The sequence below is a fragment of the Aythya fuligula genome, chromosome 3 (genome assembly GCF_009819795.1).
Source record: "Aythya fuligula isolate bAytFul2 chromosome 3, bAytFul2.pri, whole genome shotgun sequence".
In the NCBI taxonomy this organism is placed as follows: Eukaryota; Metazoa; Chordata; class Aves; order Anseriformes; family Anatidae; genus Aythya; species Aythya fuligula.
This window is the reverse complement of record NC_045561.1, coordinates 83,673,759-83,698,860: the sequence shown is the minus strand read 5'-3', so window position 1 is coordinate 83,698,860 and position 25,102 is coordinate 83,673,759. Positions and strand designations below refer to the sequence as shown.

General features: G+C 40.7%; 1 protein-coding gene across 1 annotated transcript; it reads left to right on the top strand.

Moving 5' to 3' along the window:
* Positions 1-11,686: 11,686 nt before the first annotated feature.
* On the top strand, positions 11,687-18,874 carry IL20RA (interleukin 20 receptor subunit alpha). The gene is made up of 6 exons (XM_032185125.1): positions 11,687-11,779; positions 13,176-13,354; positions 14,027-14,202; positions 15,416-15,560; positions 16,061-16,200; positions 17,663-18,874. Exons 1-6 carry the CDS (start codon positions 11,706-11,708, stop codon positions 18,605-18,607), a joined length of 1,659 nt encoding a protein of 552 aa, XP_032041016.1. The 5' UTR covers positions 11,687-11,705; the 3' UTR covers positions 18,608-18,874.
* Positions 18,875-25,102: the final 6,228 nt, after the last annotated feature.

The following is a 25,102-nucleotide window of genomic DNA, read 5'->3' as shown; positions in this document are numbered from 1 at the left end:
TTCCAGACCTAGCAAGAGCTGGAGTGTAGTAAGGAGCACACTTCATCCTCGAGTAGCACTGCTTAAGGATGGTTTCAGTTAACTCATTTGACCAACTCTTCTCTCATGCACCAGTGGCTTTCAGAGATGGGCACTCCGAGCTCTCCCTTCACGGGGCTGGCTCCCTTTCAGGCAGCTGCCCACATCACATTCACTTCATCGAAGTCCACTGATCGCCAGTGCAAGTGGTTTGGAAAATTTCTATAACTGGCTTTCAGTAGCCCTTTCATTTATTTATATTTTAATATATATATTTATTTATTAGCACAGACTGCTTCCAGAGAAGGTTTAGAAAAATGTCAAGGGAGATGAGCTGGTTTTCACTAACACTCCAAGGGAGAAGGGAAACAGCACGGTCCTGAGTTTTAGCTAGACGTACTTACACGTTTTTATTGACAGTCAGCAATATCAGCACAGAAAGGAGAGTTTTGCCTTTCACTGAAGGCTTACAGCCTCCTTTTTCACCTCTTCTATTTCAGCATAACAAGTAAAAACTGTTTTAACACACCCTGTCAGTATTGTGCTAATAACAGAAGACATTACATGAGGGGCAGAACTGTAATAGCAGTCCTCCTGCTCTTCCTCAAAATTGATGTTACAGGTGCAGAGCCATGTCCTCTGGGTTTTTTCTTCCAGCAGAATAAGCCTGGGTTGCCAGTTGTGAGCAGATGCAGTCCTGCAAATACTGCAGCTGTCCCGGGGGCTTCACCCGGTGCCAGAATAGGAACAGATTGCACAGGGGCACCAGTGCACCTCAGTACCGTGGCGAGCGGTTTTACAGCAGGACTTCACAGACTCGGGTTCTTGCACCTTACAGCATCCATGCTGTGCATGTCCATTGGGAGTCTCCAAATTAATTCCTCTCCAAATAACGTGGCAGCAGCTTTTAAACATTAACTTACAGACGGATCATGGCAAAACACTAGGCAAAACGGCTTTTCTTTTCCCTGTGGTGTATTTGTGGGTACAATCCTACTCTTACTGGATTACATTTGCTGTTTCAGAGGTCCCTGAAAGCATGAAGAGCTAAGGTACTGCTGTCCAGTGATGTGTGCCCACTTAACACATGCTGCCTTAGTGTTACCTGGTTTTGCACAGGACAAAAATTTCACTTGTCACTGCACATCAGTGGGATTTTTATACATTGGTGTTTCATTTGCTGCTAAAAATCTGTACTCTAGAACAAACGAAAAGGGATGGAAAATGCAAAATGGAAAAGCAAATGAAAAAAAAAAAAAAAAAAAAGGAAAATCCATAGTATCTAGAAATGCGGCGTGTTCTTCCTTACCACAAGAGCTTCATGATTTTTGTAAGCAGCTCAAGGATAGGGAAGAAGCGTCACAATTTTTGAATGCAATAGAATGTTATTCTCTTAATTTACCAAACTTCATCTTAAATCCTCCCTAGTGGGGGCTTCCCTAACCACATTCTTATGTAGTTAGAGAAGCTGTTACATTTCCAACTCAAAGAGTCCAGTCTGTACCTTGTAGATCTGTTCAGAGAAAAAGCAAGTAACAGATGCTACATTATACAGATTCTGGGAAAGGCAAATGAGCCTGAATACTGTACTGCAAAAATAGAAGTGTTTTGATATATTTCAGGCACGTTTACTATTTTTGTTCAGATCAGGCATGTAATGTTGAAGCAAATAGCTCAGTGATTGCACTTACTTTGCTTATGTCCATATCGTGAAGCAGACTTGGTATTGGATGTCTTCTGGATGAAGCTGACCTGGAAGGTGTTCTCCTTGAGTGCATCTAAAACAAGTAGAGCTAGTCCAATATTAGAAAAAAAAAAAAAAAAAAAAAAAATAGAATGTGTACAGTGTAGACAAGATTTTTTTTCAGTGTTGACTTTTTCATGTAAGAGATCTGCTCATATTGGCTTGCATTGTTCACTAATGTAGACAACAGCTGTAAATACCACTTGAGTTGGTACATGGCTATACAAATTACTTTTCTTATGATAGGACCTTGAAAGCTTCCTCATTTTAATGCTTTCTAATAGTTGCATAAATTGGTTGGTCTGCACTGACATACCTGATTTAATTTACTTGTCTCTCTTTATTATATTTTTACTAATAAATACATCTATATTTTAAGAAGCAGCTTCAGACCTCCCTTTAAGCAGATTTCAGTATGTTTTCTTTCACAGTTACTAGAGCACTGAAACATACAAAACATCCCATTTTTATCAAGGAATTATTCTGGAAAATACAGAAAAAAAAGGATGGGATCACAGTATAGGCCTTGCAGTTAAGCCATTGAGCTTGAGATCAGGGATCATGTTTATGTCCAGAGGTTATATTTTGCCACGTTAAAGCCATCCAGAGGGCAGGCAACGTTCCAGTGCTAATAATCCACTCCTTTTCCTCCTCACCTATCCGCTGTAAGTTGTTGAGAAGGTGTGCACCAGACTGTGATTTTGAAGGGCAGAAATGAAATGCTTAGCTCAAAGTTCACCGGTGCTGAGATGCTTAGGTATTGACACAAGGTGATTCGAGGTATGTTTTGGATCTGAGAAGAGGCTGATCTGTTACGCAGACACAGACAGTAAGTATTAGCTGAGGTATTAAATAGCACACTGAAGTGTCAGATAGATCATTTCATATATGAGGCAAGTAGCGTGCATGCTGTAAATAGGCTAATTGCACCGTGGGTATACTCTGTGATGTCTGTGTGCTGCGAAGCCTCTGTATTGGAAGTACATGGGAGGGCTGAGCTAGTTTTTTTGTTCTGTGTGGTATTTTCTGGCTCTCTGCAGTGTGAAGGAGAGAAGAACAAATGTAATGTAGAAATAAAAAGGGATATTGGTGTGAGGTGAACTACAGTATATGAAGGAGTGTTATGTTCATACAATCAAAAGACTCATCCTTATTGTCTCATCTCTAATTTACTGTCTCATGTCAGATAATGCTGTGATCCGTGCCCTGCTTGTTGGCTTGGCTTACAATTTCCACAACTAGACAAATTCTCATTACATTTTAATCAGGAACGGAAACAGCAAGAGTAGCTAATTCATTCTGTAGAGAAACTTCAAACACTGTTGGGAAATTGGGATTGAAGTCCAAAACTTACATATGTTTTGAGGTTCCCAGTGCTAATGTTCAGATTCGCTACTCCAGCTGGTAACCTTACCCTTCTTTCACTGTTATTCTCCAGTGGCTTTTATATTTTTAATTCCAAGACAAGCAAGTGGTTAGTATTACTCAAGTCATCTATGTACGTGTGGTTCAGTTTATGTTTGTTTTTATAGTTGTGGCTTGTACACTTCTACGGATTGATTTCTCTCAAAGAATTGGTGTTGATTACAACTGTATGATTAATAGCTAGGAGGGAGAATAATCATCCTTTACAACCCAAACAAGAGCTTCTTTTAAGAAGCTGAGGTTTGTAAAAGCCTGAATTTTGGAAGTCATCAGTAGATATCAGTAGATAAAAATGAAGTTTTATTAGAAAGCCAAGTTTAAATGATGTACAGATCTGTTTCTGCTTTACACTTTCTGTATTAGTAACTTACGGAGTTTCTATCTACTGCTGTTTTTATTACCTCAAAAAAAAAAAAAAAAAGTACAATAAAACTAGATAAGGCAGAAAGAAGTGACAGTGAGATGTAGGACTGGAGGTACGGGATGGTTTACATATAAAGAGATTAAATAAACTATGCCTCCTTCTCATGGAAAATAGGTGACTGAAGAGGAATGTATTTATATACTCTTTTCCTGTCTGCCTGGCTACCTGAAGAGTATTCTAAGGTGAATGAAGGGTCACGAGAAAGGCTGTAGTCCCTTCTTTCCCTCTTTATTCCCCAGAACCTTCAGTTAAAACTCACCTGACAGCTTAGCTGTTTTTCAGCCTCCCATTTTCCACTCCCTTTTCTGTGATGAGAACAGAAATGAATCCAAAAAATATTATGAGAAGAATGTTGCTTTAGGAGGGGAAAACAGGTTATGAAGATTTATGTATTTGAGCTCAATCACACTTTATACACATAAGCACACCCAGGTTGGTATTACAGCTTTGAGGTGAAAGGGGTTAATTTATTTCATGGTAGTTTCTTAAAGGCTGGAGGGAGCAATGAGGCTAATATTTATTATTGTGTGTGGTTTGTACACAACTGTTCTTGGCTCTCCTTGTCTATTCTGAAAGTACGTCAGTATACCTGCTTTAGGGCGTACTGTAGTCGAAATAGTAATGTACAGGATGTGGCTCAGAAACACTAAAAACTGCTTGGAGAAGGTTGAGACACGTGTAATTGCTGACAGAGTTTTTTCACTTTATCAGAAGGTACCAGACAGACAGACAGACAGACGTGGAGCTTCACAACTCCCCAAATGTACATCAAGCCGTAGCAGTCCCAACATGACTGGGCTGCCTTCTCCATCGGCATAGTCCACAGTCAGGCTTCTGCTGTGCGCATCAAAATGTGTATACTGTTTTGGTGAACTTCAGGAAGAAAACGCCACCTTTACTAGCATTTTTGAGGCAGTCTTTTGTACCTTATAAAGGAGGTAGGTGATTACGCTGAATGACTTCCTCTGTACAGCAAAATCACTTCAAACCTACAGGCGGGGTAAATGAGTCTAAAAATCATGACTGGCGGTTTTAACAAAAAAACACTTGTTATGTCCAGGAAAGATACTAAAAATAATACTATATCTGTTACTTGTTCACATCTGAACTTTCTGTGGGAGCAATCTGAACATACAGTCATACGGTGCCTCAAAACACAGCAGACCATACCTCTGGGGAGATTAACAGAAATGGGTGGGTGCTCCAGGAAACCTTCGTTTCTCGTGAGCTCTCTACAGGCAGCTGCTTCCCAAAGGCACTTCATGTCCCAGATTATCTGTGAAAGAAGCATGAATGTGGGGCACCAGAAGGGAAGAATAATGCTGTTGAGTACATAGAGTAGCAGAGATCCTCGGCAGGCTGCCTCATGCCCGCTGGGGTATTCCTGGCCAAGCCCTGGTACCATGCAGAAGATCAAGATCAGAGCTTCCAGACGAGGCTTTTCAGAGGGGACTTTCCAGCATTCCCTGTCCTCCCAGGCTGGAAATGGAGCTGGTGGGGCAGGGGCTGCCTTCATCCCAGCCAGATTTCCCAAGGGTGAGCGGAGGAGGCATCCCGCGGCCTGCAGGTCTGTGGTTTGGCAGAGCTTGGCGTGACGCACCGCCCTGGGCAGCAGAGGGAGATGCCCACGCAGCTGTGGGACTCCTCCACAGGCACCCAGCACCATGCTGTGCCCCCAACTACAGGGCTGCCACCTCTGCGAGGCACTGAGCATCCTCCTCCTCCTGCATTGCTCCCTCTTGAAATATCCTCTTGCCATTTGTGAGCAGTGGCTGGGGATTGGGAACAGGTCGCTGGTTACCTCTCTGCCCCGGGTGGTCATAGGACCTCCCCTGTGAAAGATGAGGCACTGCAAGCTTGTAAGGTGTGCTAGCCCTAGCCTTCAGACCTCTGATGCAGAAGAAGGTGCTCCATATGCATCTTGTAGGTCTGGCCTTCCCTCGGAAGGGAAGGCTCTTCCACTGACACCACACTTTGTCTCTTGCCCAAGGGAAAATGTGGATTCAGAAGACGGCATTTCACTTATTAAACTAATTCAGTTTCCAAGAAAAACAAAATCCCTTGTCTAGACAAGCTGTTAGTAGGTCAGAGAGCGAGGAGCAACACCCTTTAGGCAATAAATAAAATGTTATCAGTACTAATTGAACTGTCATTACCTCATAGATATTAGCCAGCACTAAGTGATGAAGTTAAAAACAACTTTTGCTGGGTTTATGTAAAAAATAGATAGGTTATGTATTAGGATTGGTCCACAACATGCTGTGTCAGAATTCACCTGATAACTCTCACACAGCATCATTTTTAAAATATTTCTTTTCAAAAAGAAAGTTTACTTAACCCCAGAGCATTAAAAAAAAAAAAAATATATCAGAAATATTCTAATTAAGCACTCATATTCTTGGCTACTGAGTTGTAGTCAATTTAATCAACAACAGGCTTTTAAAATGAATTTATTACTTTTTGGAAAAAAAATTAAAAAAAAAAAAAAAAAAGCTTTTGCATTGCTAACTAACAAAATATTACTCAAATATTTTTCTTTTTCTTTTTTTTTTTTAATTAAGAAAAAAACCCACACCTCTGATGGATGGTGACTCTACGAATCTTGACCAACTTGAGAGTAATTTTAGATGAGCCCACCCTGATTTTTCCTCAAGTTGTTTCAGGCCAATGTTGATCTCTTAAAATTAGTAGGAAACATACCCACAAGCATTTTCTCCTATCAGAGTGGATCAAGAGCGTGTTTTTGCAGTACGGCATGGTTAGGTTGTACAAGCTCTACTCTTGTGCTTGCAAACCTTCAAAGCAGTGGGAAGAAAATTCAGTTTATTTAATTTCTGTCATACAAGTTAGCAGAAAGGAATAGGTGTCAGCTGCCACAGCCCTCCCCAAATGACCTCCCCAGGTTCACCTGTTTCCAATGGCAGCCTGCCTGTTTTCTTCAAAAACAAACCCCACGTGTCCAAGCCTTGTCACTCTTGTTTTCCCATGTCTTCTTTCATGACTTCTGCTTTCCTGCCTCCTCCACCACCTCATTTTCATTTAGTCTCATGACCCTATTTCTGTCCCCATCACGCTCTCCCCTTTCCACCATGTCCCCTATGAAGAGGCTGTGATGGGAGTGACTGGCTCCTATTCTGGGAGGGCAAGAGTTTGCTTTGTGGTTACCTCTTGAGCATTGTTCTGACTACAACAGGAAATCACCTCCGTGCTCCTCCCCCCATTCCCACCAGCACTGCTGAAGTAAAAGGGTTTCACTAGCCTGACTTTGTGCAGGGTGGTCCTAGAGCTCCAGCTGGGAGGAAAGGCAGGGAAGCTGCCATGACTTCTGCCTGCCCGTCTTTCTCCTCCTGTTCCTCCTCACTAACCAGTCCGTTGAATTCCACAGAGGAGTGCAGAAGAATCAGCACAGAGGAAAACTTTCAAGCTCAATTCATTAAAAAAAAAAAAATGTTAACTCATTTGCTTAAATTGTTACAAAGATGACTAATACCAGGTAATGACATTTGCTAACGTGTATTCCTGGCTTAGTGGGGTTTCCCTTCCTCTCTGTAACTTCTGATCTCCAGTTTTGGCTCAGTTCCCCTGTTTACCATTCATGCACTCCCTTGCATTCCTGCATGGCCAGTGCCAGCTTGCTTTAGACTGTAGATGTACCAGAAAAGACAATCCCAACCCTCTGCTAGGAAATGCTACTAAATGTTATGCTAAACGGACATTTGTTCTGATTGAGTATGACTATTTTTATGATATCCTTATGCATGTGTTTGAGGGAATATTTTTCATTGTAAACATCATCATTTAAGCAGATGATCCGGAGGAAGCAAAGGGAGTTAAGAATTCATAAGAAACAAAGAGCAGCAGCACAGAAGGAACAAGCAAGATTTCACACGAATTTGGTGGAAGTTGTCCAAAGCTGAACAGGGCAGTTGGTCACAACATAGAAGTGAATCACTGGTGTGCTAAATTGCTCCGAAGTTGCTTCATGTTTCACTGGTGGTTCTGTAGAGGAAAAAGGTGGAAAGAGGTGGCTGTGGGGCTTGGCATTTTCAAAAGTTCACTCCCAGCTGCAAATTGTGAGGAGCAGAGTGCCTGCTGTGTTGCCCCTAAATTCAGCTCCTGGCGCAAAGGAGCTGCTTCCTTTAAGGGTGCTCACCAGGAACACTTTCGCATAAGAAAATACTATAGCAATTGAAGCCAAAGTCTTTTCTGTCATTGTCAAAAAAGGAGTTCCTCATTTAAACAGAAGTAATTGGTAAGGGAGGAGTCCTCAGTTTTGACTGCTGTAGCTATTAGGAAAAGCTGTGTTGAAGTAAGACTTTCCTTTCTGCCCTAATGCTTTCCACATCATTCACTGTCATAAATTACGTCCTACATCTTACAGTTGTCTAGAGAAACTCTGTGACTTCCTATGATATTTTATTTTGCTATAAAATTTGGTGGGACGGCAATCCTTGTAGCCATGAGAGAGTGAAATACAATAGGTATTGCATGTTGTAATATTGTATTGCTCTCTTGGCTGGAGAGCAGCACAGTCAACACTGGTACTTACACAGGACAAATTTCGGTGGCTACACCTCAGCTTTCAGTGGGTATCTGTCTTCTCCCCACCCCATAACTTCAGCTAGTGTACAGAAAATAATCTTTTTTCTTTTTTTTAAATTTATATATTTTTATGCTTTGCAGCTGCTGGGTTGTCTAATTCAAGAGACGAGTTAACAAATGTGTTTACAGCGAGAGAGCTCGGGTAGTTGCAGCTGTATTTGTCCTGCAACGTTGACATTAAACACAGCCATTTATCACCGAATTAGGCAGCCCTGCCTCCTAGCAGATAAAAAGCAGGTGCACTGAGCAGACAGTAGTAATAATGCACATACACATGCAATATACTTGCATAGGTGTGTGTGCACGTATATGCATATGTGTATAGATAGATCGATGTGGCAATAGCCAGCCCCAAGGTTTGAACAGTACCAACTTGAGTGAGGCGGCTGACTGAGTACTCTGTGTGATTAAAACTGACCACATTTTTCAACCCAACAGAGGCGCTTTTACAAAGAGATGAGGCACCTGCCATCAAGACTTTTACTCATGTGAATAACCTCACTGACGTCAGTGGATTTTTTTGCTCACATGTGAAGGTGTTTTCAGGCTAAGTCACATCTATTTTGAAGAGTCTCGCAATAGCTTACTCTAAGATCAGGACTTGGCTCTTCATTGTGGTGGTGAAGTTTACAAGCCTATTTTATTACTGTCTTTCCAGTCCAGGTGTGCAGTCATGAAGACATAAAGAACAATATTACTCAAGGTTTGATTTACAGCATTTCCAAAGAGAGTAATAATGGCTCTGGGTTTTTTTACACACATGAAATAAATAAAGTAAATTACTTCATTATACTGGAAAGTGATGACAACCAGTACAGACTATCTATGAGACACACTAAACCTACCAAAGTGAATTGCATGACTGATTTCTGCTCTCATGTAGGCCGGTGTAGACGGAAAATACTCCATGTGACATCCACGCCATTAATCGTAGTTAATGGAAAGAAAATTGGAATATGATTAGTTATATTGCATTTAAAGACAAGATACCAAAATAAGCAGCCGATACACATACTTGCATTCTTTACTAACTGATAACCTCAGGACGCACTAGCTATATCTACGTTCTATTTTTCACGTTTCTCCAGATAGTATTGTGCATCAAGGAGACATGAAGGAGTTTATTCTTCACTCTTCTCGTAGAAATTGTAGAGTGTGGCAGTTTTATTCATGTTTTACAGATGCAGAATTGAGGAAAGGAAAAGACCAGAAATAGAAAGCAAATCTCTGCTTTTGCAGCTGATGGAAAGTTAACGGTCCCAGTCCCTCTGCCTTCCAGATCACACTGAACTCAGGGCAAATCGGAGCATGCTTGCAATGTTGTAATGCTTTAGATCTTGTAAAGATACAGCCTGTGGGTTCTGTTGTCTGAGATTGGCTCATGCACTGCAGTCAGTGTTTCTGTTTTGAAACTTCATTTACCACATCAGAAACCACACTGGGCGGAGGGAAATTAAAAAAAAAAAAAGTCAATTAAAAAACACCTTTACGTGTTACTAGTTCAAAAATATTTTAGTGTAACAGATTAAAGTAGCAGGAGTGGTCAGACCTTTCACTAAGTACTTTGTTCTCTATCTTTTTCTTAACTTTCTCATTTATTTATTTATTTATTTATTTATTTTTCCTCTTTTTCTTTTTTAATGAGAAACCTTTTATGGCTTTGATTTCCCACAACCTAAGAAAAAATCTGTGGTGTATTTCCTTCTTTTTGGGAATTGCAACAGAAAGTTCATTTGTTTCTCAGTTCCTCCTGCCCTCTCTGGACAGATTCCCTGATTGCCTTCTTCAGGGCTTGGGCAGGACTGTTTGACTTCTGATTTTTTTTCTCTCTTGTTCGTGGTTGCTGATTATGCAATTGATGGCTTCCCTGCACTCTCATACACTTTAGTGCAGGGATGTGGTGCAAATAATGAAAATTGATACCTCAGGGATTTCTCACAGTCCATACATTGCTGGCTTTGGTTAGTAGCTTGCACATCAATGTTTTAAGTTCTTCTCTGTTTCTCTGAACAAATGTTGCCAACTTCTGGATGCTTTCGTAGCTCTCTTGGGCAGCTTCATGTTTCCATTTGGATTAGTTTCACCTAAGCAGGAGGCACATAGAGGACATTTATATTGGTGGAAAGTAAAACTTTTTATTTCCCAGGTTCTTTATCTCCCACTTGGAAGCAAATGTGAGAGTAAAGCAGATGCAGAAGTATTCCTGTCAGTCTCTCTCTGCTTCTTTCTTACCCTTGGCATCCTCAAACTTTGGGATTTCATTGTAACCAAGCCTGTAATTTGAGCCCCTGCTAGATTACTGTTAAGTGGCATTTCTGTGTCTGAGTGTTCAAGGAAAGGGGACTTCCTGCATACTGTACGCTTGCCTTGAGGACTGTACCTGACAAGACTTGTTCTCCAAAAAATAAAAATAGAAATTTGAATGTCACCTAGCTAAGTGCTGGGGATAAAAGAGAGCATATATTTCTATTTAAGCATATACTGGCATTTGTTTTGAACGTTAATATACAAGTAGAGGCTTGGAAAACCCATAGTTTGCACCATGACTGTTTAAAATAATTGGCCCCTACAAAATAACAAGGAGATTTTTTTAATAAATGTATTGAAGATAAAAGCTTTTACTGTTTGCTTCAAAGACAGCTAGAAGTCAGACAGGTATTCAGGAAAATAATGGTGATTTTTACTTAAAAAAGCAACTATGTGTTACATTTAGTATGTTGTACACAATTCATACAGGAGGACAAACACATTAATAGTGAAATATACTTAAAAAAAATTAAGGTCTGCTTAAGGAAGCAACAAAGGTCAAGGACTATTCATTCAGATAGGTTCCCGCTGTTCATGTTAATATGCTGTATTTCCTCCTTTCTTTGTCATGTTTTATTATCTTAAGAACTAGAATTGCATCGCGGGAGGAAAAGGGTTCTGAAAAGTCCTGAAAGACCACAGATTCACTTTTTCTCTTCTCCATTATGCTCTCGTGGCCACTTGTAAGAAGCACCTTCCCAGCACCTCCAGCCCCAGGGCTCATCTCAGGGCTGCTGGGAGGTGCTGGGGAGGTGCTGGGGCTCGCAGCTTGCAGCTTGGGATTCTGCTCCTGGGCCCAAGGTCACTGTTTTGCCAGCAGTTTAGCAATGTGAGCATCTCCATTAAATTTATGATTTTAAAAGTGTGTATTAGGAACAGAGGAAAATGGGTTCTTAGGAGCCCCTGTACTTGCTTGTGTTGCTTATTTATTTCAAAAGCTGGTGCAAAGAATGGTAATTTAGATGAGTGACATACCAACAGGTGCTCAGTTTTTGACTTTATGGAGAATAAAGGCAATATATAGCATTTTATGGCTTACTTAAAAATAAGTATCTGTTTGGTTAACTTGGAAGCATATGTACTTGCAGATGCTTAGTGTATGTTGTTCCTTTCTTGTTTTCTTTCTCAGGAGAGTTGTATTGTTCTTTGCCCAACCCCAGGAATGTCCATTTTGAATCTATAAACATGAAGAATGTCCTTCACTGGTCAGCACCAGAAGGTACAGGAGAAGGAGTACTCTACAAGGTGAAATACTCAGTGTAAGTTGGCTTATTTCATCCTTCACTGCCTTTTTTTAAAGCATTTTAAATTAAATATATATGTGTGTGTGTGTGTGAGCTAGGGCTGCTAAAAACAAGAGAGAACTAAAATATGGCTTTGATTTAAACAATATAGTTTTTAACTTTTACTTGTGGTAATGCTTTCTTCAGATCCAGTTTAAATATATATATAAGAGAAGCTGTGGATGCCCCATCCCTGGAGGTGTTCAAGGCCAGGCTGGATGGGGCTTTGGGCAACCTGGTCTGGTGGGAGGCGTCCCTGCCCATGGCAGGGGGGTTGGAACTGGGTGGGCTTTAAGGTCCCTTCCAGCCTGAACCACTTTGTGATTCTGTGATTCTTGAGACTGTGCTGTGGATTGACATCACAGTGGCCTTCTGTACACATCTGAATGGATCTGGGGATATGGTATTTAATATAATATTTTGAGCAGCCAGTGTTTCATTGGTCTTTTCTAACAAACTCATAACCAACAGGATTCTTTTGATGTCACATACCTCTCCAGTTTAGGAGTCCAACCACTGAAGTTATCAAGTATTGTAGGAAACCAAGTAACGTGATCAGAATCAAGCCTCACCCCTTAGTAGGATATCAAGGAATTTGAGTGAAGACCAGAATCCATTTCCTTCATTCCCATCAAGAGAACACTAGGTCATTTTGAGGACAGTACTGGAAGTTTAGTTTATAAATAGGTGTAGCACTGCTGTCATGGGCGATGTAATGCTCCCAGGCTTATCCTCTGCTATATAACCTTCCCTTGGTCTAGTAGTTCTTTCATGACACCAAAAGAAATGTAGATCTCCAGAAGTTTCCTGTAACTTGTATTGGTTACTTAAACAAAGCAAGAAGTTCCTCCTGCAGTCAGAGACCACAACCTCTTTTGCCCAGATCTCGTGCTAACAGAGGAGAGACATAGTCCCCCTCAGTAGGAAAGAAGAGGTTTGTCTCCTGTCCACTCATCTGGGATACCCTGAGCACCTGTCTTCACACACTAGGAAAAGCCATTCTGGCAGAACTCTTGTCTTTATACAGTCATCCTGGCTGGGTTCTCCTGTGTTTAGTGTTTAAATTAAAGCTGTGGAGACAGAGGTTGAGAGATGGTTGCAAGCAAATCTGGACTTAAATTAGTACCAATAACATCTCAGTTACCTATTGCCTCTTTTGGGTAGGGCCTACTCTGATTTATATTTCATTAACAACTTATGGAAGTCTTGTGTTTTATCTCAGCTGAAGTTGGGAGCTCCTTGAAGTTGCACATTTCTGCAAAACAGGCAAACTCTTCTATCATCTGGATGATCCATTTCTGTGTTACATTATTGGGTGACTAATATGGCAATAGCTTTTGCATAGCTCCTTTCTCTTTCTCTTTCAATATAGATATGGCGTTGGCAAATGGATTAGGAAGCCCGAATGCAGGAATATCAACAGAACGTGGTGTGACCTCTCCAATGAGACTGCTGACTATGAAGAGCAATACTACGCGAGTGTTAAAGCCTTCCTGAATGGGATGTGCTCTGACTGGATGGAGACGGCACGATTCAACCCTCTTACAGACAGTAAGGAAAGTTAATCACAAATCCAGGTGTTCATGGCCTTGATTAGTACTCTGTGTTCAGAGTGCATGTGCCTCATAGCATGTGGTATTTTAATTTTAATGTAAGGTTAGATTTTTTTGCTGCTGTTTGAGATTTATGCTGCTGGCAGCAGTAATTGAAATAATTGTATTGGAATTTGGATATATGTATGTTAAACCTGTGTACTTAGAAGCGCCTTATATACGCTGAATACTCTTTTATGCAATGGTAAAGCTTTACTCAAGGAAAACAAAAGCTGTGGCACATCCACTATATAAAGAACTCTGATTTTCAAAAGGCCCTATTAAACCAAGCAGTAATCATACTCTAAAGCACCATCTCTCTTATCTATGCCAGATAATCTGACAACATGTTGGTAATTTAGCCTGTTTTAGCAAATTGAGTTTCAAGGTTATATATTCTGCAAAGTCACAGGAATTCCTAGGCAAAATTCCAAGTCAGTGTTCAGCTTCCTTCTGTGAAGCTTCTCTTCATTATCTGGAAAGTAATTTTCTACCAATATAAATGGATTGTTCAAAGTTCTACCTAGACTCCCCAGAATATTACAAGAAATTATTATCATCACTTTAAGAAACTACATGGTCAATTCCTCTGCTGCATGTAACTATTTCATCTAAATGTTTATTTGTCCAGCTAAGATTGATCCACCCATGGTAAATTTATCATCCACTGAGAAATCTATTTCAATCATTCTGACTGCTCCCGAGAAGTGGAAGAGAAGTCCTGATGGAGAATCAGTCTCTCTGCTTCAAGTGTATCCTGGCCTGCAATACAATGTGTCTGTCCTCAACAAAAAAACAAAGAAACGGGTAAGCGTTGAGAAGGCTGGGGAGCTCCACCTATTCAATCTGTGCACTGTACTTACTGAAATGTTCTTTAACAGCAGAAATTGAAGTAGGACTCACAGCATTATAGTAATTGTAGTATCATTCAGGTGGGAAGGAAGCTCAAGGAGGTCTCTAGTCCAAACTTTTGCTCAAAGCAGGATCAGCTATAAGCTCACACATGAGCTTTGTCCAGCTGCATAGTGAAAATCTCCAAAGATGGAGACAGCATAACTTGTTCCACTGCTCAGCTGTCCTCTTGGAGGACAAGTTTTCCTTTTTACCCAGCCTGAACCTCTTTTTTTCTGCTTATGTCCCTTGTCTCTCATCTTCCCACCATTCAGCACAGTGATGAGCCTGGCTTTGTCCTGATAATCTCTGTGGGTCATCATGGTCCCCCTGAAGCTCTCTCTTCACCAGGTGGTGAAGCTCCAGTCCCTCAGCTCTCCTTGCAGGGCATGTTCTCCAGCCTTAACCGTCTCAGTGGCCCTCCACTAAACCCACTCCAGTTTGTCCATTTTTCTGTATAGGGGGAGCCAAAACTGGACACTGCTCTAGGGGTGGTCTGATGAGCACTGAGTGGAGGAGGTCCTTCCCCCACCCCTTCACCTACTGGATCCTCTCCTGTTGGCACTGCCTAGGATGCTGTTCACCTCCTTTGCTGCAAGGGCACATTGCTGGCTCGTGTTCAGCTCGCTGCCTGTGCCAGCCCCCTTCAGCAGAGCTGCTCCCCAGCCAGGCGGTCTAGTGAAAGTACTCACCAGGCATCAAGACAAAGCTCACCCTTTGCCACCACATTTGAAAGTCTGAATTCTTCTTTATCTCCAGATTTACATTCCGTATCAGGGAGTGGTTTCTAGCATAAACACAGTAGATGAGGAAGCGCTCAGTGATTACTTACAAAAATATTCATTATTTGTGTTCCTGTCCTCCAGGCACAATCTCTATCTGGCAAATCTCTGAGTTTCTAGACAGGATATTTACACCATAAAGGCTCCTTTCTGTTAAATGGTATATTAAAATGCTAAGATTAGCAATTAGAGGTGTATAGAAATTTCTTCTTATTATTTTTTTTAATAAAGGTTCTTGACATAGCGCAATTATTTTACTTTACAGTATATAAAATCGTTACCTTTCTGTAAGTGAAGAGTTAAAGGGGAAAATATTTTATTTTATTTTATTTTTTAATATCTTCTAGTGGTTCTTCTCCATCAGCAACAACACCTTGGTTGTGCCCTGGTTAGAGCCTGGAACAGCTTACTGTGTCAGTGCACAGATACATGTCACCACACCACTTTTACACAGTGGGTTTTCCAAAGAATATTGCATTGCTACTTTGAAAGGTATGTGCAAGCTGTCAAATTGCAACATTAAGTTAGAAAAAATCATAGTGGTAGAGTCTGTAAATTTTGATGTATTTATTCTCAGAGTGAAAAGTTAGTACTGTTTCTGCCTCTTTGCACCCTCTTCTACACTGATGAAAACAATTTTGACTTTAAAACAAAGTTGGGACCTACTGACTGAAAGACAAGACAGGATTTGCATTCTTTGATTCTTAGTGAATGGAGATCATTTTTCTCCTTGAATGAGGTTTGAGAACGAAATAGCTGGGATGGTCTGAGGGGGCAGAAGTTAGCAACAGGAGAACTAGGGGGGATTATTACTTCGTTTTAGAATTTAATTTATAATTTAGATAAAAATTTAAAAAGGTAATTTCCTGCAAATTCCTGCTTTAAAACATTTACATCCCATATCCAAAAAGCAATATGGAAAATGTTTATACTTCTAGTTGAATACGTTAAAAAGTTACTCCGTGCAATAAAAATGTTTGTTTTGTTAACAGATAAAACAGCAGATGAGATTATAACAGTCATATTTGGATATCTTCTGCCTGTCATGCTAGCTGTCCTTCTTATTTCAATGACATGCTATTGTGTGCACAGGTATATTCATGTCAGCAAACAGAAACATCCAACAAACCTGGTAAGTATTCTTTGTTGCCGGAGGATGTTGCCAAATTTGGCAAGAGAAATGCATTTTCCAAGGGGAAGCCATGGCTATCCACATACAAAAAGCTCTGGTTGCCGCTCAGATCAAGAAAGAACATCACATGAGAGTTTTACTAAATGCTATAAAAACACAGAAATAACACCAGTTAGCAGCCATTCTGCAAAGTTCGATAATTTTTGGAAGTAACACATTATGCCTACAAAATACTACGTTTGCATCCCATGAGCAGAGCTTTCTCACAGCTATCTCTAAACAAGTTGCTCAAGCACAAGCATGCAGTTACAGCAATGAATGAACACCGATGCTAATCCGGTCTGCATGACATGGTGGGATGGGAGCTATAAGGGAGGTGGTTTCAACATGCTGATCTTTCTGAAGAAATCTAGTGCAGAGGTGGTAGGAGAAGTGCTCACAGAGGGACTGGATGCTTCAGGAAAGGGTTGTTGTTGTTTTAATGTCCAATGAACTTTTTTATGTCCACCTTGAAAGCTTCAATTTTATTTCTGTACCTCTGAATTCAGTTCACGTTGAGGTAACAGATGAATATAGATCAGCTATTTTAGCGATGGTCTCTGCTTTTCCCAACCTACAGACTGTTCCACCTGGCCATCCCTTGTGGTCAAGGAGAGGTGGAATAAGCAGTTTGGTTTTAGTCCAGCACTTCTGACCTGGGGAGTTGTCAGACTTCTTGCTACATACATTAGTGGCCTTAGTCTTCCATTCAAGTTTGAAAACCCTGAAATGCAGCTTCTGGTTGTTTTTATATTGAATTTTCTCTTAGTGACTGCTCCTGCAGTACTTCTTTTCTGCTACAAGTATTACTCATTTCAGAAAGATTGTTTATTTGTTTATCTAGACGATTTATTGCAGTCACAAGTCCAGCTTATGACAATGCACAATGCAGGCTCCATACACTGCACTTCAACGTTACTCTATTTTCCTTCTCTGAAAGGAAACCTGATATTATTTAATTCTCTGTAAGTTATACCTTAACACGGTAGCTGACTACGCTTGTGGGATGTGGTTTTCACTGCACTTCCTCTTCACTGGTTAAAAAGGGTGGAATAGATTTCTGTAGTCTGTGACCCATGGCCAACTCCGATGTTCCCTCCAAAGTCACTTGAGTTTGTACTGGTGGGAACAGAAGCAGAATTTGACAGAATTGTTCTAACCATTATTTTGACAAGGAGAAGATGAGAAAAGGGAAATTAGAGCTGCTCATCATACATTTTTACTTCTGGTGGAATAAAAAAAAAGTGAGGTGTATTAACACTCTGGGAGGCATACATGATGAACTTCGTTCTTCCCTACATTGCATTACTCACTCTAATAAAGTCTAATACAGCCATTTCTTTTAAAAATATATTATAGTAGAAGAAGAAGCAAGGTGGTATTTTTATTACACTTAAACCAAAATATTTTTTTTCCTTTCCAGGTATGGCACTACACTGATAAATGCAAGGAAAAGGTTTTCATACCATGTGAAAAGATAGTGGTCAACCTTATCAGTGTTAATGTGGATGAGTACAAGCCATCTCAGGAACCCAATGCTGAGATATCAGAAAAGAAAAGTCCCCGTTATTACACTGTTTACAATGGCACTGAAAGGAAGGATTTGCCTCCTCCAAAAGAAGTGCTGGAAACAAAATACTTGCTTGATATTTCTCATGAAGAGATTTTACAAGAAGAAGATATTTTAGCAGAGAGGGACAAAACTGGGAACTGGCCATTTTATGGCCAGCCTGGAACAAAGAATACTCTGAGCCAGAAAAATGCAAGGACTGTAGAGTATGAACTTGATGTAAGGGTTGAAGACTTCAGTTCTGGTCAGGAACTGGAAGAACTTGGTTTGAAAGAGAAGACTTCTGCCCTAAGAGGGCTTCTCAGTGAGCCACAAATTGCTCTGGGGGACTTGGTTAACATCAAAACAGGACAGGCATATTGCCCCCAACTAGACGTGAGGTCAACAGACCCTTGTTTGGGACAGGATTTAGAGGAACCTAAACTGAAGAGAGTTGATGCAGTGGATGAAATTCCAGGTAAGACCCATATCAATTTGGTGGACTTGGATACTGGAAAATCTGGGCAGACATCCTATCCTCAGCTGGAAAAAATAGCACAGAGCCTCACAGAGAAAGAGAGTGAACAGACCATATTAGTGGATTGGGATCCTCATACTGGAAGACTGTATATTCCTACTTTGTCCAGTGTTGAAAATCAGGTGTGTGAAGGACTGGTTAAGTGTAATGATCCTGACAAAGAGGGAATTTTGTCCAGACTGTATGAGAAACAGTTGTCTGAAGAACCATCAGAGGATCAAGAAATGTATCTCCTGCAATTCAAGGAACTATGGGGGCTGCATGTAGAAATGGAGGACTGAACAGTAATTTTCTAAAATACTATAAAATGCAAAGTACTCTTTACTTTGCCAAAGAGAATGATGGACTCAGTGGTGCAAACTCAGCATAATGTATTGAAGTTTTCAGAACTGTCACGGTTGACCAAATTATTCATGATATTTATAACAATTTCCAGACCCAATGTAAACAATTTCAACTCTCATCATAGACTTCTCAGGTAAAATACAATGGTTATGAGATTATTGTATTTTTTCAAAGAATTATCTTTTTACAGAGAGTGGGCTGTTAGAATTTTCACATTGTAGTTCTGTAGTTTCAAACTATTTTAGTTTGAAAGCAGTTATTTTTAGCAATAAAAAGCAGCAATATGACATTTTGTCGGGTTATTTCATGTATCTTGACACATTTTTTTCTAGGTCTCACTCCTACTACTTTTAATGGTTGGAGCTGACTTCTGTGGAAGAAAAGGGCATTCCAGTATATGTTTTGTTTTGTTTTATGAATATTCTATTTAATGAAGAGGTTCTAATTCGTTTTTCATGACAAACTTCTCTGAGGTGCATGGTCCCTTCCATACTGCTACACAAATACACATCCAGCAAAATTTCTTTTAACGGGTATACCTACCAGTTCAACAAACGTAGGGAAGAAGAGAGACTAGTCATATTTTAAACCAGGGAAAAACTTGGCACAGAGGGATTTACTGATACACCTCTACTCTTAGTGGATGGACTGTGTCTCGCTCAGTCTCAGCCACCAGCAGAAGAGCAGCTGTTTCACAGTGAAATGACTTCATGTCCTGCAAGTGTCTGTTCCTCTCTAATGACTTTAATGGCAGGTTAGCATGACTAACTCAGATGGAGAAGCCTGCCCTAGACACACCTCTGCTTTGTCAGACATCCCACTGCCCATGGCAGACCCAGAAAGTGTCCCTGCGTGCTTTCTTTTCCTATCTGATGTCCAGACCAGGACTTTCCATACAAGTTCACTTTTTCTCTGTGTTCTGTAATATTTACTTGGATAGTAAGGTTACCAGACACACTAGAAGTTACTTACTGAGGTGACATTTTTCCTTTCAAAGCCTGTCACTTTTGTCCTTTTTTTGAATACCAAAGAAATTACCATAATGCTTTCCTTGGTTTTGAAAAGGAGAGAGAAAAAACTTTTCTTTCATGTTCAAAACTTGTAACCTCCAAGGTAGGTATATCGTTAAGTCTATTTTTGAAGGAAGACCCTTAACAATATCTTTTCTCTCAGGTAATGTTTTTGTCACGTAGGCTTGGCATTTTCTATGATTATTCATCCTCTGAATTATTTTAGTTGCAGTCATAGATTTTAAAACAAGAAACAACAAATATTTCATACTGATGACTGTTTTCCTGAAGTAAAAAATGTTCTCAACTGTCTTTTAATAAATATACAGATGTTGCAGCAATGTTATACCTAAATACTTATATCAATGCTTTTATCTATCACAGAGGTGGGTCATAGCTCAGGGTGAAAGAAGAAAATAGTTGGAGAGGGCCAGCTGAGCAGACGTTAAATGGACAGAATTTCTACTATTATAGACCAGCCTCATTAGTAATATTTGTAAGAGATGTTTGCAACACTTTCAGTGTTGCTTCCTTTTAATCTGAATTTGCATTGAATTCACAGAATCATAAAGTGGTTTGGGTTGGAAGGGACCTTAAAGACCTCTAACCCCCCTGCCATGGGCAGGGATGCCACCCACTAGATCAGGTTGCCCAGAGCCTCATCCAACCCGGTCTTCGAACACCTCCAGGGATGGGGCATCCACAGCATCTCTGGGCAATTTCTCTGGGCTAAAATTCTCTGGGCAGCTTCTCTGGAACTGATTCTACATTACAAATACCTTTTATATTATATTAATCAAATGAAACTAATCAGATGTGGTACCTTCAGCAAGCAAAACAATCACCATGGACCAAAATACTTCCATGTAAAACTATTTCTACCTAGAAGATTTCAGACAAGAATCTACTATTAGTAAGATGGAAGATTGAAGCAATAAGAGAACTGACATGTTCCCAGCCTTTATTATATTTAAATAAAAAAATTGGTTAGCCCCATTTACTGGACTTAATGCAGCCAAAAGCAAGGTGATATATCTAGAAACAAAGACTATAGACTATATTCAAACATAAGGCTACTTATAGCCTTGAAGTCAATGATGTGGGAGATTCCCCCTGTACTCGGCTCTGGTGAGGCCGCACCTCGAGTGCTGTGTTCAGTTTTGGGCCCCTCGCTACAAGAAGGACATCGAGGTGCTTGAGCGGGTCCAGAGAAGGGCGACGAAGCTGGTGAAGGGCCTGGAGAACAAGTCCTACGAGGAGCGGCTGAGGGAGCTGGGCTTGTTCAGCCTGGAGAAGAGGAGGCTCAGGGGCAACCTTATTGCTCTTTACGGATACCTTAAAGGAGGCTGTAGCGAGGTGGGGGTTGGTCTGTTCTCCCATGTGCTGGGTGACAGGACGAGGGGGAATGGGCTTAAGTTGCGCCAGGGGAGTTTTAGGTTAGATTTTAGGAAGAACTTCTTTACCAAAAGGGTTGTGAGGCATTGGAACAGGCTGCCCAGGGAAGTGGTGGAGTCACCATCCCTGGAAGTCTTTAAAAAATGTTTAGATGTAGAGCTTAGGGATATGGTTTAGTGGGGACTGCTAGCTGTGAGGTTGGACTCGATGATCTTGAGGTCTCTTCCAACCTAGAAATTCTGTGTGATTCTGTGTGATTAATAGAACTAACAGTATGTTGAGGACAAAAGGACATATACTTTTGAGTACAACAGCAATGAAAATAGCACTTTACCTCTGTCTGCAGGGCTGATGTGACCACTACTGGAAAAATAGCATCTAGTTTACAAACTAAGCAAAGCCGGGAAGATGTAAGGCAAATACTAATATAAAAATCTAGCGAAATGCTTTTTCAAGCTTGAAAAACAGGAAGTCTAGCTATCAAAAATGAGATCTAATGTTGATGAAACTGATATCTAGGTGTGGGCACACGCAGTTTTGGAAAAGGAACCATAATTTGTAAGTGTGGTTTGCTGCCTACAACTAAGAGAGAGTGACAGGGTTTTTGAAGGAGTGATTGAAACAGGCATCTGAGTGCAGGATACCTGTGGTCTGACTTACAGCAGCTCCGGAAAAATTACTACACAAAGAGAACGTGCAGATGGAAAAATCCAAATATGGCATGCAAAAAGAGAGGGTGAGCTGTCTGCATGGTACGATACAGGCTGAAGCCTGAGAGCCTGCACAAAAGTTTGCCAGTTGAGGAATACATGATAACTGTTCAGTACAAGATGCAAGATAACATGTAATGCAAAGTATAGGGATGTGATCAAACCGTTACAAGGAAAAATTGCACATCCATTGCATACAAGCAGCTGGATTGCCTGGACTTCACAGGGCACTCCAATTACCTTACCAGGTAATTTCTTTCTGTGCTGAGCCACTAAAAGAGCATAGGTTGCTGGACAAGGCTGAAGTTAGCATACTCTCTGCAGAATTGGGATCAGAAACAGTTCTGATAGTAGTGTTGGACAAGCAGGTGCCCTTTGGAGATGCCAGCAATGCATTAGCATCAGTGATGGTCCAGTTAATTGCAGCACACCAGCAGTGCAGTGATTTGGAGGGGTTAGGCTCTGGAAAAGGCTGCTTACACTGCTAATCAGATAGCGCAGCTCTTCCCATGAACATTTCCAGCAAGAGCTGCAAAAAAAGTTCTCAGGGATGAGGAAATGTACAATATGAAAACAAGGTCCTGAGCCAGGACACGCTTTCAAATTACATTCTTAATCAATGACTGCACAGAAACATGCTCAACCCCTATTGGTTTCAAAATAAATTTAAAAGCTTATTTTAAAGCATTTCACTGAAGAGAATTAAATTCCTGAATTTGGGACTGAGAAGTGAAAATCAGTCAAGTTTACCAAAAGAAAGTACACTCATGACTTCTGTATGGTCTAACCTGCAAATACAGGCTGAAGCAGACCAAGTGATTGAAAGGTTAAGCAAGAGAAATTCAAACTACAACTGCACCATGGTTTGAACAGTAACAATTGACTGAGGTCTGTGAAAACTCTCCAGTGAGTGTAGGTCTTTCAAACAAGTACGTCTCTCTTCAACAATAATGGTAACAGATGGATGACATTTCTTGACCTGCTGAATGGTAGAATGATGCTCATATTCTATCAAATCTTAAAGCCAGATAATCCTTTTTTCCCTTTAAATAAGAAATGTGCTTCACCTATACAGCAGAGTTAAAGATCAGTTATTCCAAGCATCATATTTTTAAATAATTGCAGGGATCTTGTCTGATAGGACTCATTTTTGCAAAGTCAAAATTTAAAATCATTCACCTGTCTCCCATTGTCCATTCAAAATAGCAATTCATTGCCAATTCAAAATTCATGTTCTGTAAAAGGAAGACACAGTGACTAGGTAAGATTTTGCTGTTTTGGTTTTGCATATAGGTTTCAAGCTTCATCAGCCCAGGATCACATAGCAGTAAGTGTAGGAAGTCATTTTCATGTTTAGTGTCATCTACAAACCATAAAGATTTTTGGTAATATGTACATGTAATAACGCTGAGCTGTTCTCCTTAATTTGCACTGCCTTTTCCCTTTCTGGTAACAATAAATAAATAAATAAATAGGACAGAGAACCAAAAGTACAGACTTCTGTTTTCAAAAACCTCCAGAATCAGTTTAGCTGATACAGATTTTCCCAGACTTACTTAGGTTATAAGGAACAGACTTGCTCCTCAGCACCACACAGCTATGAAAACCTCTGGTAGAGAATAAGGAACAAAAGCTTGAGAGAAGACACGGTATTTAGCAGCAGCCTGTGCCATAAACATGTATCATCGGCTCTGCACCCAAAAGCTGGCATTAAGAAACAACGTCTTCCAGCTGTCAAAAGTAAGCTGGCACGTTGACAGGAACATGGTCCATGCTTACAGCAGTGGGGTTCATTTTGTCTGACTGCTTTCTGCTAAGGAGGACAGCAGGCCAGTGGGATAGAGGGGATACTCAGTGTGCCAGGGAGCAGGGCCAGAGTTAGATGAAATTCTACTCCAGCATCTGGAAATGCTGCTAGCCAGTGTGATGCTATAGTAAGCTGCATCAGCCTAAACAACAACAAAAAATCCCACTGTGCAGGGTGGCTATCAGTTCCTTTGCTCGTGGCCTCGGATGAGGCACAAGGGAAGCGGTACTTCTCCTGCACACCCCTTGTCTCTGCACAACACAAGACAGTTTTTAGAGTATTTTGTACATCCATTTCTAGTCCTGCGTCTGCAAAAATGACGTTCTTTGGACTACCCCTTGATCCTTGTAATGTGAGAAAATAAACGTCTACAAAAAGATGGGCTCAGCTTGTGCAACGTGATTTAGTGAGTGTGAACTGTCACCACACTGGACTTGAAAACACGATGTGCTCTGTCTGTCTCCTGCTGAACTGGCTGACCCAAGCACCCCCCAATAACTGTCATCCTGAACTGAGTGTGCTTACGCTTTCCTGTGTGATCACAGAGACATTTTACTTTTTAAGCAGTTACCACAGACTATATGCATCTTAGCAGAGAGCACATTTCTGGTTTTATGACTATATAGGTTTTAAAGATAAATGTTAAAAACTATTAGGGTGAACTTTTTCATAGTATGCACAACAGGTCTTGCATAGCTCACAGACTTATAATAACAAACATTTATTGTAGTTTTTTTTTTTTTTTACCCAGCTTCATAAAGAAATAGTACAAATTTTAGAAAACAGAGCCTTTATGGTCAATCTTTTATTTATTTATTTCTGTGGGAAAACACAGGTAGCAGTCTGTTCTGCTGCTCAACGCTGTTCTCTCATTTCCTCCCACACTCTTCGCCCCTGGGCCTCCCATTTTTAAGCCGTAGCCAAAAAGCAACCCAGGAGCAGGGCAACCAGTTATCAGACTGAAAGGGAGACTCAGCAATTGATCAGGAGCAACTGGCAAAATCAGTTTCAGGCAGTGCAGTTGGCTGGGGCAAAGATGTTGTGTTTTGCCATACAGCAAAGGAAAACAGTAAAAGCTGTTTAAGGGGTGTTCTCTGCTCTACAGAATCAGGAATTTAATTATGATGGAGATGAGCAGAGAGGCCCTGCACCTGCCTGAGGGCAATGGTAGGAGCTTTCTACCCTCTTAACTTTCACAGGAATTTGTTGCCACCTGGAAATAGGAGTCCTACCTCCAGTGCTGACCTGCTGCACTAATGCAGTGCCCCTGCTGCACTCAACATGCACTAATAAAAGCTTTTGACAAAGAACTACAGATAAATTGTAGCTACAAGTTTAGCCTCTGACTCAAGCTGTCACTCAAAGTTTTTTCTGTAAGGATCACAAGCAAAGATACTTCAAGGGAAAAATAGGAAATGTGACTCTAAGGGACCTCAGGGCAGCTGCTGACGGAAGGCCTGCAGCAATGTCACCCGCTCTGCAGAGCCTCTGCACAAATGCTGAAGCCAG